Source organism: Budorcas taxicolor, chromosome X (assembly GCF_023091745.1).
Source record: "Budorcas taxicolor isolate Tak-1 chromosome X, Takin1.1, whole genome shotgun sequence".
Classification (NCBI taxonomy): domain Eukaryota; kingdom Metazoa; phylum Chordata; class Mammalia; order Artiodactyla; family Bovidae; genus Budorcas; species Budorcas taxicolor.
The window spans coordinates 94,687,420-94,701,622 of record NC_068935.1 but is presented as its reverse complement, the minus strand read 5'-3'; the positions used below and the strand labels follow the sequence as shown (position 1 = coordinate 94,701,622).

The 14,203-nt window shown below is 44.4% G+C and overlaps 1 protein-coding gene across 1 annotated transcript; it reads left to right on the top strand.

Annotated features, from left to right (window-relative positions):
• Positions 1-9,356: 9,356 nt before the first annotated feature.
• LOC128069578 (Y-box-binding protein 1-like) lies at positions 9,357-10,469 on the top strand. The gene has a single exon (XM_052662719.1). The coding sequence runs from the start codon at positions 9,357-9,359 to the stop codon at positions 10,467-10,469; it is 1,113 nt and encodes a 370-aa protein (XP_052518679.1).
• The last annotated feature ends 3,734 nt before the right edge of the window (positions 10,470-14,203 follow it).

Genomic DNA, 14,203 nt, shown 5'->3' with positions numbered 1-14,203 from the left:
TTCCTTGACCCAGCTGTCTGGTCTGGGCCACAGTCCATGAGTTTTTATGGGTTGGGAAGTCCAACTTTCTGTTTTCTGCCCTCTAAATCCCTGCTTTGTCCAGCTTCTGAGATTCTTCAGCTCCCTCTTGGTGCCCCTCTGTGAGGGAGCTTCCCAGTGCACAGGAACTCTTCCTGCTTCATGACTCCCACCTTCCCTCAGGTCATAATCTCCCTTCCAAAAGTTCTCCATCTTTTCCCTTTTTATGTCTTCATTCTCTCTGCTACTTTATTACAGGGAGCTTAGTCTGCCCCCATGAAGGCTTGGGGTATTCTGGTGTCACCTAGAGTTTGCTTTGTAAGAGTTATTCCATATCATGATGAGTTTTTGATGTATTTGTGGGGAGGCAGGCTTGGCGATCTCCCTGTCTTACTGTTCTGCCTTCTTCTTCAGACTTCTTTTCTCATGAAATGGTATAGTATTTCCTAGGTATGTTTTTATAAAGTTCTAAAAATAGAAAACAAACAAACAAACAAACAAAAAACACCAAAGATGTTTTTGTGAACCTGGGAACTTGGGCATGATGGCAAAAAATGTATTGTCCAATTGTGAAAGCTCAATAGTTGCAGCCTCAACCCTGCCAGAAAATCACACTGGTTAATTTCTCTCTTTATTACAACAGCTGTGGTCTAGTTTTTTAGTTTACTGAATGAAACAGGCCGTTTGCTACTTCTTTCTGGCAAGTCATCTGACAGTACAGATTCACTAATCAGGGTAAAAACAGAGATGGCAGTCAACAACATGGAACAGTTGTTCCTGACTTCATTTTTCATGGAATGATACTTTGAGTCCAAGTAGTGTCTTTACACAGCTCTGAAACTGCAGAGAAACATGTTTCTGTGAACCTGGACATTGGGACCTGATAGCAAAAGAAGTATTTTCCCCTAGTGAAATCTAGATAGTTGCAGCCTTACACTTGCCAGAAAAACACACCAACTCATTTTTCTCTGAATTAAAAAAACACCTTCCATCATGATGCTGAGTTTTCTGAAATAAAAAGAATGCTTCCCACTGCAAACCAGGAAGCCATCTGGCAGTACAGTTTCACCCAATCAGGGTAACAATGACTTAGGCAGTCAACCCTCACAGAACACTTTCCCCTGAAAATTTTTTGCAGCCTTAAACCTGTCAGAAAAACACGTTGGGTCATTTTTCTCTTCATTGAAACAACAGATCTGGTCTAGATTTTGAGTTTTCTGAAAGATAGGGGAGGCTTGATATTTCTTCCTGGTAAGTCATCTGACAGTACAATTTCAACTAATCAGAGTAACAACAGGTATGGCAGTCAACAGTCACAGAACACTCTCCCTGACATATTTTTTCATGTAATGGTACACTATGTCCTATGAATATCTACACAGCTCTAAAATTGCAGTGACACGTGTTTTTGTGAACTTGGGAATTGGGGCCTGATGGCAAAAGAAGTACTTATCCACTATAAAATCTGGTAGTTGTAGCCCCAAGCAATCCAGAAAAACACACTCATTCATTTTTCTATTCATTACAACAGCTTTGGTCGATTTTTTGAGTTTTCTGAAAGAAACAGGCTTTACTTTGGGCCTTTAAGTTAAAAGCAATATTTTCCAAATGTGGAATCTGGGTAATTGTAGCCTAAAATCTACATTCAAAAAAACACAGTTTCATTTTTCTCTTCATTTAAACAACAGCTTTGGTCTAGTTTTGGAATTTTCTGAATGAAACAGTCTGCTAGGCACTTCTTTCTGGGAAGTCATCTTTCAAAACAGTTTCACCTAATCGGTATAACAGGTATGGCAGTCAACATCCACAGAATACTCTCCCCTGATCTCTTTTATCATTCTCATGGAATGGTACATTGTGTCTTACGAGTGTCTTTACACAGCTCTGAAACTGCAGGGAAACATGCTTTGTGAACCTGAGATTTGGGACCTGATGGTAAAAGACATATTTCCCCCCAGTGAAAATTAGATAGTTGTAGTCTTAAGCTTTCCAGAAAAACACACTGATTCTTTTTTTTTCTTTTTTTCATTAATACAACAACTTTGGTCTTCTTTTGGAGTTTTCTGAAAGAAACAGGATGCTTGCCACTTCATGCTAGGAAGTCATTTATCAGTATGTTTCACCTAATAAGGGTACCAGAAGGTATGACAGTCAACACTCACAGAACACCCTCCCCTCACCTCTTTTCTAATGGAATGGTACATTGTGTTTTAACAGTGTCTTTACTCAGCTTTGAAACTGTGGGAAATCTGTTTCTGTGATCCAGGGATTTGGGTCCTGATGGCAAAAGAATTATTTTCCCCCAGTGAAGCTTGGTAGTTGCAGCCCTAAACATGCCCTAAACACTGGTTCATTTCTCTCTTCATTACAACAACAGCATTTCTCATTGTTTTGTTTCTGAAATAAAAAGCATGCCTCTGAATTCTGGCTGGGAAATCACTTGACAGTACAGTTTCACCTAATCACAGTTAACTACTGGTATAGTAGTCAACACTAACAGAACACTCTCACCTGACATCTTTTCTCATAGATTCATACAGTATATCCTAGAAATGTCTTTACACAGCTCTGAAACTGCAGGGAAACATGTTTTTGTGAACCTGGGAATTGGGGCCTGATGGCAAAGAAGTATCTTCTCCTAGTGAATGCTGGAGAGTTACAGCCTTAAACTTGCCAGAAAAACACTGGTTCAATTTTAATTTCATTGAAACAGAAGCTTTGGTCATGATTTTGAGTTTTCTGAAATAAAAAGGATTTTTCCAACTTCTTGTGGGAAGTCATCTGACATTTCAGTTTCACCTAATAAGAGTAACAACAGATACAGCAGTGAATATTCACAGAACACTTCCCCCTGCAAATTTTCTCATGGAATGATACAGCATGTCATAAAGCTATCTTTGCACAACTCTGAAATGGTCAGCCTTGTTAATCTGGGAATAGGGCCTGTATGGTAAAAGCTATATTTCCCATCTTTGGAAAGTGGATAATTGCAGCCTCAAACCTTCCAGGAAAACACACTGGTTCTTTTATCTCTTCATTACAACAACAGTTTTGGTCAAGTTTTTTAGTTTTCTGAGAAACAAAAACAAAAACAAAAACAGGCTGCTTCCCACTTATTGCTGGGAAGTCACCAGACAGTACTGTTTCACCTAATCAGGGTAACTAGAGATTTGACAGTCAACACTCAAAAACACTCTCCTCTGACCTCTTTTCTCAGGAAATGGTACAGCATTTCCTAGATGTGTCTTTACAAAGCTCTGAAAATACAGGGAAACATTTTTGTGAACATGGGAATTGGGGAATCTGGGCAAAAGAAATATTTTCCCACTGTGAAACCTGAATAGTTTCAGCATGAAACCTGAAATAAAGGACAATGGTTAATTTTTTCCTTCATTATAACAACAGCTATGGACAAGTTTTTGTGTTTTATGAAAGAAACATGATGCGTCCACTTCTTGATGGGAAGTCATCAGGGAGTACAAAATCACCTAATTAGGATAACAAGAAGTATGGCAGTCAACACTAAAAAAACACACTCCCCTGGGCGCATTTCTCATGGAATAGTATCTGATCATACAGTTTCATCTAATTAGAGTAACAATGAGTATGGCAGTCAACACTTACGAAACATTCTCCCTTGACATCTTTTCTCATGAAATAGTACAATGTGTCCGAAAGTGTCTTGCACAGCTCTGAAAATTGAAAGATGCTTGCTCCTTGGAAGAAAAACTACGACCAAACTACACAACATATTAAAAAGTAGAGACATTACTTTGCCAAAAAGGACCCATCTAAGTCATAGCTACGGTTTTTCCAGTAGTCACATGTGCATGTAGAAACTGGACCATAAAGAAAGCTGAGCACCAAAGAACTGATGCTTTTGAACTGTGTTGTTGGAGAACACTCTTGGGAGTCCATTGGACTGCATGGAGAACCAAACAGTCAATCCTAAAGGAAATCAGTGCTGACATTCACTGGAAGGACTGATGCTATCCCTGCAATATTTTGGCCACCTGATACCAAAAGCCAACTCAACAGAAAACCCTCAGATGCTGGAAAAGCAGGAAGGCAGGAAGAGAAGAGGATGGCAGAGGATGAGATGGTTGGATGGCATCATTGACTCAATTGACATGAGTTTGAGCAAACTCTGGGAGACGGTAAAGTACAGGGAAGCCTAGCATGCCACAGTCCGAGGGATCAAAAAAGAGATGGACCCGACTGAGCGACTGAGAAAAAATCAGGATTTAGGCATTGTTGTTGTTCAATCACTCATTCTGATTAACTTCCTGTAATGCAGTTCCTGTTCTGGCTGCTGTGGGATTATGGTTCTCCTTGCTTCTTCGGTCTTCCCTTGGGTGGATGAGCCTAAGAGGCTGGTAAGCTTCCTGATGGGAGGGACTGGTGGTGTGAAAACTTCATTCTCGCTCTGGTGGGTAGGGCTGTGCTCAGTAAAACTCGAACTATCTGCTGGTGAGTGGGGCTGTGCTTCCTCCCTGTTAGATGTTTGGCCTAAGGCGACCCAACCCTGGGGCTCTTTGGGTTCTATGGTAGAGTTAATGGCAACCTCCAGTACTCTTGCCTGGAAAATCCCGTGGACAGAGGAGCTTGGTAGGCTGTAGTCCATGGGGTTGCTAAGAGTCGGACACGACTGAGCGACTTCCCTTTCACTTTTCACTTTCATGCATTGGAGAAGGAAATGGCAACCCACTCCAGTTTTCTTGCCTGGAGAATCCAGGGATGGAGGAGCCTGGTGGGCTTCCATCTGTGGGGTCACACAGAGTCAGACACGACTGAAGCAACTTAGCAGCAGCAGCAGCAGCAGCAAGAGAGCTCATGCCAAAGGGAAGCTTCCAGGACTGCTGCTGCCAGTGCCCCTGTCCCTGCAGTGAGGCACTGCCAACTCACATCTGCAACGCTAGTGAGTAAGTCTGTCTGCTTCAGTCTCTTGTGCTGTCACTGCTCCTTTCCCATGAGCCTTGGGGCAGGCACGGTTTTGTCTGTGCCCTCCAAGAGTGGCATCTCTGTTTCCCCCAGTGCTCTGGAAAGCTTGTAATCAAATCCCACTGGAGGTCAATGGCAGATTCCCTGGGGATTACAGTCCTTGTGCCAGATTCCAAGACCAGGAAGCCTGATGTGGGTCTCTGAACCGTCGCACCAGTGGGAGAACATCTTTGGAATTATTCTTCTCCAGTTTGTGGTATCTGCTCCTGGCCGGTATGGGATTTGACTTTCCCAAGTTTTGATTTTCCTGTCTCGTTGCAGTTTCTTCTTTGTCTTTGAACAAGATGTACCTGTTTTTGGTGAGCTCCAGCATCCTCCTGTCAATGGTCGTTCAACACCTAGTTGCAGTTTTGGTGCTCTCTCAGGAGGAGAGAAGCACATGTCCTTCTCCACCATCTCGAAAGAGAAGCATGAGTTGTCTGTTCTTACCCAGGCTTGGGAGGAGGGCATGGCAACCCACTCCAGTGTTCTTGCCTGGAGAATCCTGTGAGCAGAGGAGCCTGGAGGGCTACAGTCTATGGGGTCCCAAAGAGTCCGACATGACTGAAGCAACATAGCAGGCACACAGGCTTGAACTTTCTGCTCTGTTCAGCCACTAGGTCATGTCTGCATCATTGCAGCCCCATGGACTACAGCACACCAGGCTTCCCTATCTTTCACTATCACTCGGAGTTTGCTCAATTTCACGTCCATTGAGTCACTGATGCTATCTAACCGTCTCATCCTCTGCCAGCCCCTTCTCCTTTTGTCTTCCATCTTTCCCAGCATCAGGGGCCTTTCACATCAGGTGGCCAAAGTACTGGAGCTTCAGCTTCAGCATCAATCCTTCCCATGAATATTCAGGGAGAATTTTCTCTAAGACTGATTGACTTGATCTCCTTGTAGCCCAAGTGACTCTCAAGAGTCTTCTCAAGAGCAAAACTAACAATATTTAAATTTATAGTAGATACACTTTCACAGTAGCTCATGGCTTTGGAATGGTGTAGAAGCAACACGACTTCCTAATTGCCAGTGGAAGCAAAATTTAAGATGGCTTTTGTTCAGGGATTAGTGGATGCAAACCTTACTGAAACATTCTAAACTTGATGCTCTGGAACTTATGGCAAATCAAATCGCCTTGCTGATACTTCCCCAAGGAATGCTGCTCTTAAAGTAACCGACAGTAGCCAAACCTCTGTCATGGTGCACAGGGATATTTCCCCAAATTATAACTTGGGAAAACTGGCTAGAGGGGCCTGACACTTAGCCTGAGAGAAGGGAAAGCAAGACTGGAGGGTTAAACAATTGTTTGTTCGATTAAAAGGGAAAGATCCGAGTCAGACCAAATAGCAGCACAGCTTTACTGGAGACTAAAATTCCCCCTCAGAGCCACTGTAACGTGCATTAAACTACTATCAACTGATGGAATGATAGCATCTGTGAATCCCTATTGGTGGGGAAACACTCACAAGGGGCCAAAAAGTACCTACCTCAATGGATCTCAAAGTGTGAGGCCTGCTCAGCTTTGGAAAATATTGACAATCTCTTTCTCGAGAGGCAGCAAATGCATTCTTTCAGCAATGAGTTAAAGTTGGTGTTGTTTCCCAGCCTCCAGTATTTGGTGTTTGCATTTGGGCGAGGGGGGAGGGAGGGAGCAGTTCTAATAGGTTTGTGTTCTTGTTGCTGAGTCGCTGAATCATGTCCGACTCTTTGTGACCCCATGGGCTGCAGCATGCCAGGCTTCCCTGTCCTTCACTATCTCCCAGAGCTTGCTCAGATTCCTGTCCACTGAGTCAGTCATGCTATCGACCCATCTCAACCTCTGTCGCCCTCTTCTCCTGTTGCCTTCAATATTTCCCAGCATCAGGGTCTTTTCCAACAGGTGTGTGGTGCTATCCTATTCTTTTCATCTGTAGTTCCCTTATGGTGTATGATGTGTATCATGCTTGTGTCAGCTTAGCTATTATTAGCTGTATATCATCTTTGAAACCACGTGGCCCACTTCTCCAAAATGCACCGTAGAGAAGACTGGCTGCACTCCTCCTGGACAGTTTAAATGGCCTCAGTGGAGCATTCAGGCACTGGAAGTGGGATTCCTTACAACCTCGCCTGCCCCGTGGATGTGTTTAAGTCACAGTCGGTATGTGTTTATATTGGACCTTATTCTTTCCTTACAGACAGGCTACTGCCTCTTCTGTGGCTAAAGTACTTTAGGAAAAGATTATCCCTATCCGGGTAACTCCTCTCAAACTTCAGAATGATCTAGGTCCCCATTTTACTGGTTAGTTACTTCCACAAGTTTGCAATTGGCCCCCAATTTACTGCTTAGTTACTTCCACAAGTCTGCACAATTTGGCTAGTTTTACAACACTTTCTCAGCACTGACCTGACCTCCTCTGGTTTAGTCTGGTTTAATGGCATAATTAAGACTCAGTTGGCTAGATTTGTGGAGGCCCTCCAATTACCTTGGCCAAAAGCATTGCCTTTTGGTCCTTCTGAATCACAGATCCATTTTGTTTGGAACACATAAACTCTTACCCTTTGAGACAGTCATAGATAGTCACTTGGCTCCTCCCTCTTTTGACCCACCACTGAGAAGAGGAGAGGTCCTCTGATATTTCAACACACCTTGCAACAGGGACGTTACATCTACTGGCAGAAATACTTCTGGAACGACTCAACTCTACCTTGCTGGAAAGGCCCCTATCAGGTACTGCTAGCCAGCCCTTGGGCCACCAAGCTCCAGGGAATAGACACTTGGACTCACATGACACACTTAAAGAAAGCACCACTGCTGACGGGACCTGCACAGTACCTAGTGATCTGAGAGTCAAGGTTTTCTGAAGTGGAAGCAGACATGATATCTGTTAAGACAGCCTTCCCAGGATAATCAGAGTATGTCTCTTGAAAGGTTGTCTACCAAAACTGTGATGGGGGCACAATGCTTCAGGTGATCTCCAGGGTCTATGATCTTGAAAACATGAACTTTAGAGAAAAAATGACTGAGAGTTCTCCTTCTGGCCCCTCCTTCTTGCTCTAAAGTGACTTCAAAACGCTTTCAAACTCTGCACTTTCAGTCTAACATGGGATGCTATGCACAGGAGAGATCTTTTCTGGCATGAGGGCTTGGGGGGTAGGAGGGGAAGGAGGGTGGGCAGGGGTTGGCAGAAAGCTGCTAAAACTGAAAAAAATCTAACTTTCGATCAGTGATGCTTTCAGAGAAAGATTTTGATCAAAGGGGAGATGGGTAAAAATTAATAAAAAGACACTTCCATTAAGATAGAGTTGGGAGGCCAGAAGGGAGGGCTCTCAGACATGACAGCAGAGCCCAGCACGAAGAAGAAAGCCTTCCTCTTCTTGCGTGCTAAGAGCTCAACCAAATACTGTCAGGACTCAGTGAATGAAGAGCCACCATACTTCAAAGCCTCAGTCTGCCATGGACACTTTGCTTAGTGCAGCCTTCCTAACTTCCCCATTCTTTCAAAGAAAGAATTATTTTATCCCTGTTAGGGAAGCTTGTGTGTAGCTCACCATGGTTGTAGACCCTGAATTGCAATTCTCTGTTTATCTAGAGTAAACTCATTTTTGGTGGAGCAATCCCTGGCAGTCTATTAGTTTTAGGTCAACACAATCATAACACTAGTCTAGATAAACATGTGCTACATTAGTGTCCTCTTAGCACTAGCCTTCTAGGCCTGGCAGCCTTCAGAAGGGAAACAAAAACAAAACAGACAAAACCCATAGCAGTTTTCTTTGATTGGTCTTCAAATCACACGGCTGTCTTCTTGCCTCAAGTGACACAACATGTCTGACCCACACAATGGGCTCCACAGGGGTCAGAAGAGGATCAGAGATTTGTGAGAATATTGAGTGAGTGCCCTTATTAGGCTGTGAATCCCCCAAACCAAGGAAGAGGAGTGGAAAGTAGGTCCTCTCCTCACATCCATTCAGGCAAGCAAGAGGGTGCTAAGGTCCTTTCCTAGAGCTTGAAGTGTGCCTCCTTCTCTGTCATGAAACAGGAGTACTGTGATGTGGTGGCGGGAGGCTGGGGAAAAGTATATTTTCCCCGCCCTGCCTTCCCCCTAGCTCAAGCTACTTCAAGGCCCCACCCCAGCCCTACCCCTTGAGAGCTCACCAGCACTATGGCACCCATTATTTGGTCCACGTCTCGGTTGTCCCAGGAGATGCCACAGGCCTCTCCAAAACTCTTGGACTAAATCCAGAGAGCCCTTTGCCCTAACCCACAAACCTCCCAGAGAGAGGTTCCTGCCTCTATCTCGAGCCCCCTCCCACCCTTCCAACCACAGAAGGACAAATTTCCCCCTGATTCTTGGAGAAAGGAGAGCAAGGATGACCTGATGAGTGAGGCGGGAGAGGCCACCCTCACGGATGTGGCCACTTTCTTCTGTCCTCATGCTGCGTGGAAACCCCTAGCATCCTTGAGAGGCAGAGACCAGAACCTCGCCCTAGACACAGGCCACCTCAGCGGGGATGGGATCCCCAAGGCCACCATCAGAGGCGCCAAGGGAAAGGTGCCTAAGAATGTCATCGCTAAGAGGGTCCTAGGCTCTGTCGTGTGGTTTAAGGAGAAGAAAGGGTATGGCTTCATCAGCAGGCATGATACCCAGGAAGATGTGTTTGTTCACTATACAGTCATCACTGGGAAAAACCTCTGCAAGTACCAAGGCAGCGTGGACGATGGCGAGACGTTGGAGTTCGACGTGGTGCAGGGTGAGCGGGGCACCAAGGCCGCTAACGTGACCAGGCCAGCGGGCACACCACTGAAGGGAAGCTGCTACACTGCCCACCGCACCAGCATCCACCGGGGCCTCAGCATCCACAGCCATGCGCTGCCACCGCGAGGTCCCAAGAGCAAGAAAGGTGATCCTGATGAAAACGAGGGCAGCGGTGAAGGCTTTACTGTGGCCCAGGGCCTCAGATGCCCTCTGCCTGGCCATTCCCAAGACCAACGACTGAGGTGTTTCCTGCCCCTCCCGCAGGGCCCCATCTGTGACCTGCCACCCATCGATCCTGGCTACCACCAGCGGCCCCTGGTCAGACCGGCAGCCTGGGTCTGCCCCAACGCAAGGCAAGAGGGGCATCCTCGGCGGGGTCTGGGCCCCAGCTACCTGCTGAGTCGCCCTAGGGACCGAAGCACCACTCCTGTTCCAAGATGCTCACCCGGCATCTCGCAGGAGCTGGAGGAAGAGTACAGCGAGAGCAGGCACGAACCCAGCAGCCATCCACCACAGAGGCCCCCTCCACGCTATAGATCCTGCCGTCCCCAAAACCCGTCCTGCCACCCACAGCAAGTGCCTGGCGCCCAGGGACAGGATTCCGATGGAGAAGACGGCAAGATCAGGAAGAGCTCCACTGAAACACCTGCTTCTGTCTCTGTTGACAAGAAGAATGATGCCCCTGAGAAGGAGAACCCCTCGGTCATGGATGCGCCCTCTGTCGCCCAGGCCTAGTCACAGCTCGGCTCGCTCCCCAGGGACTGCCTGCCCTGGGCTACAGACGATGTCCCTTGGAGGAGCTCAGTCCAAACATGCACACAGATAGTTAGATTTGGGCCATGAAAAAGATACTTGCCCTTTACCCAAGGTTAGAAGATAAATTACAAGATCTATATAATTCAAATTTCGTCATACCATCTGCCTTGGTAGTTTCCATACACAGACACACACACACACACACACACACACACACACACACACACACACACACACAGAAACATACACTTCTGAACCTGTATCTTTAATGGTCTGACCAGGACCACACCTATTATTCTGCATCCCCAAGTGAATTTCATGAAGTAACGTTAAAAAACTGTGTTTTATCTTTAACCAATAAAAAAATCAAAGGTTATCTGAAACTTGAGATGATGTCACATTGCTCACCTGGCTGGTATTTTCACAATAAAACATTTCATGTTGCCTTTATCTCTTATCACTGTTCTCTGAATTTTTTAAAGTGTCCTAGCTCAAAAACTGTATTGACAGTCCTCACAGTCTTTATTTATTTATTAATTAATTTATTTACTTTCAGCATGAGTTTTAGCAAAGGTCATACATATTGATCTCTTCCCAAGTCACAAATTTAAGACTAATGCTAGATTTAACAGGATAAATGTCTGATGGTGTTCTAAAGGGGAACAATGCATGAAGTAAGATATATCCTGATCTCTTTCATTTCCATTCTCTTCCCCTGCCCTGGTATTAGAGCAATAAGTTGGGAGTGTGGTGCCCAACTACCCACACTTACTCCTTGCACTGGTATTCTTTATTTTGTTCAGTCATCACCATGACCAGTAAAACTGTGGCTCTCTGGAAGCAACATTTCCCCCTTTCAAATTGTGTTTTTCTTTAAGTGACTTGATCTAATACCATTAAACTATAAAAACAAAAATGGGCATGAAGGGTTTGGGGGTGGTGGACAATGTGGTGATGATCATCCAAGGATACAAACTTTAAGTTGTAAGATGAGTAAGTTATGAGGACCTAAGGTATAGCATGGAGATTATGGTGCATAATACTCTCTTGTATACTTGAAAGTTGCTAGGAGGGTAGATCATTAATGTTCTCACCGTGACAACAACAAGAAAATGCTAATTATGTGAGGGGAAGGAGGTGTGCCTTTATCTTATTGTGGGAAAGGTTTTACAACATACACCTGTATGAAAATTATCACATTGTACATCTTAAACTTAGACAATATCTCCATAAATCTGTTGGGGTGAAACTAAAGGAAGCAAGTGTAATTTTTTTTATTGTGAGTAAGGAATGTTCCCTGGAGCTAAAGAGAAACATATAATCCATAGCCTTCATCTGTGCCTCCTCGTTCAGTTCTTCCAGTTGTCCTGTGGAGGATTTCTTTAATGCTGAGCAGGTGCAGTTCCCCGCTCAATCCCTTGAAACAGAGAAGCTCTGATTGGAAGTGTCATTCCTAACCTGTTCTTTATTTCAACACGTTGTGGAGTTGATTGATGAGGGATGATATTTGGGTTTGGAGGTGGGGGAAATGAGCCATAGATACTTGTAACCAAAAGAGGTCTTTAAAACCTCATGTTGCAAATTAACCAAATTGGATTACAAGTAGCAAGATCCAAATACTTTTCTCATATACATGCTGAGGCATTTTACACCACATTAAAAGCTAGCCAAATGCATTTGGAGAGGTAGGATTCAATCATTCATTATGGCTATATATCCAAATCCATTCACACAGAAACAGGAGAGATCCTTCATTCAGAGAATATTTGAGTGCCCACATATCCAGACACTCTGCCAGGCAATACTAACTGCATCATAAGAAAGAAGATGGCCCCTTTTTTCAAGGTGCACACCACATAATTGAGACTGAGAAAACACTGACAGTGGCTACACTATGGATTGAGTGCTCTGGGGGAGTTAGCACAGGATGAGAGAGGAAATACAGCTGAGGAAGATGATGGCAGATTTAGTTCCAGGCTTAAAGAACCACTCCCTGGACACTTGAATTAAAATTCTACCTAGCAATTGGTGCATAGTTCAGATTTGATAATGTCATGTCAATACAGAGCTAGAAGTTATCCACCCAGACTCCTAGCACAGTGCACTTCCCAATATACCAACTGACTTATTCAGAGACTAAGAGGGCACCAAAAATCACTTCGCATACATATTTTGATGCACAGAACCAAATGAGAATAGGAGAAGATGTGAGTGAGAGTAAATCTGCTCTGATGAGGAAAGAACTCAGGTCCCTCCAGGATGCTTTTTATGCCAAACAACAGACAGGGATATGGGGCAGGGAAATGTTGTCTGTATATACAAGCTTGGCTTCATAGGCTTCTCCTTGCTGTATGAGGTGTATGCATCAGGAGGTAGTGGATAAGTCAACTTGCCCATGGAGGCCTCACTTTGGGGGAACAGGGGACTTAAAGGGCCAGACTAAGGAATCTTGAATTTTCTCTGCTCAACAAGTTGTGCGATAGGACCCATTAACATACGTTGACCTGGTGATTGCTGAGTAAGCATGAAGCAGGGGAGAACTGAAGGATACAGTGGCTGATCACAGAAGTATAAATACAAATGTAGGGGTGACTATATTTAAGTGGCAGCAGGAACATTCTGATGATTCCCAACTGCTCCAGTATTGGAAAAAATAATTCAGGAAAATCTCTGCTTCTTATTCATTGAGTACACTAAAGCCTTTGACTGTGTGGATCACACCAAACTGTGGAAAATTCTTAAAGGGACAGGAATAGCACACCAGTTCACCTGCCTCATGAGAGACCTGTATGCAGGTCAAAAAGCAGCAGTTAGAACCAGACATGGAAGAACGGACTGGCTCAACATTGGGAAAGGAGTACGTCAGTGCTGTATGTTATCACCTTGCTTTTTTATCTTCTATGCAGGTTATACCATGCAAAATGCTGTGCTGGATGCAGTGTAAGCTGGGCTCAATATTCCTGGGTGAGATATCCATAACTGCTGATATGCAGATAATACCACCCTGATGGCAGAAAGCAAAGAGTATCCAAAGAGCCTCTTGATGAAGGTGAAAGAGGAGGGTGAAGAAGCTGGCATAAACTCAGTATTCTAAAAACTAAGATCATGACATCTGGCCTCATCACTTTATGACAAATGTTGGAGAAACAAGGGAAACAGTGACAGTCTTTTTTTTCCTGGTCTCCAAATTCTCTGTAGGCAGTGACTGCAGCCATGAAATTGAAAGATGCTTGCTCCTTGGAAAAAAGCTTTGACAAACTTAGACAGCATAGTAAAAAGCAGAGACATCACTTTGTGAACAAAGGTTCATATAGTCAAAGCTATAAATTTTTCAGCAGTCATGTTCAGATGTGGGTTTGTCCATAAGGAAGGCTGAGCAGGAAAGAACTGATGTTTTCAACTGTGGTGTTGGAAAAGACTCTTGAGAGTCCACTTGACTGCAAGGAGATCAAACTAGTCAATGTTAAAAGACATCATCCCTGAATATTCACTGGAAGGGCTGATACTGAAGCTGCAATATTTTGGCTAACTATAGGCCAAAATCTGACTCCTTGGGAAACACTCTGATACTGGGAAAGATGGAAGACAAGATAAGGGGACATCAGAGGATGAAATGGTTGGATGGCATCACCGACTCAATGGACATGAGTTTGAGCAAACTCTGGGAGACAGTGAAGGACAGGGAAGCCTAGTGTGCTTCAGTCCATGGGATC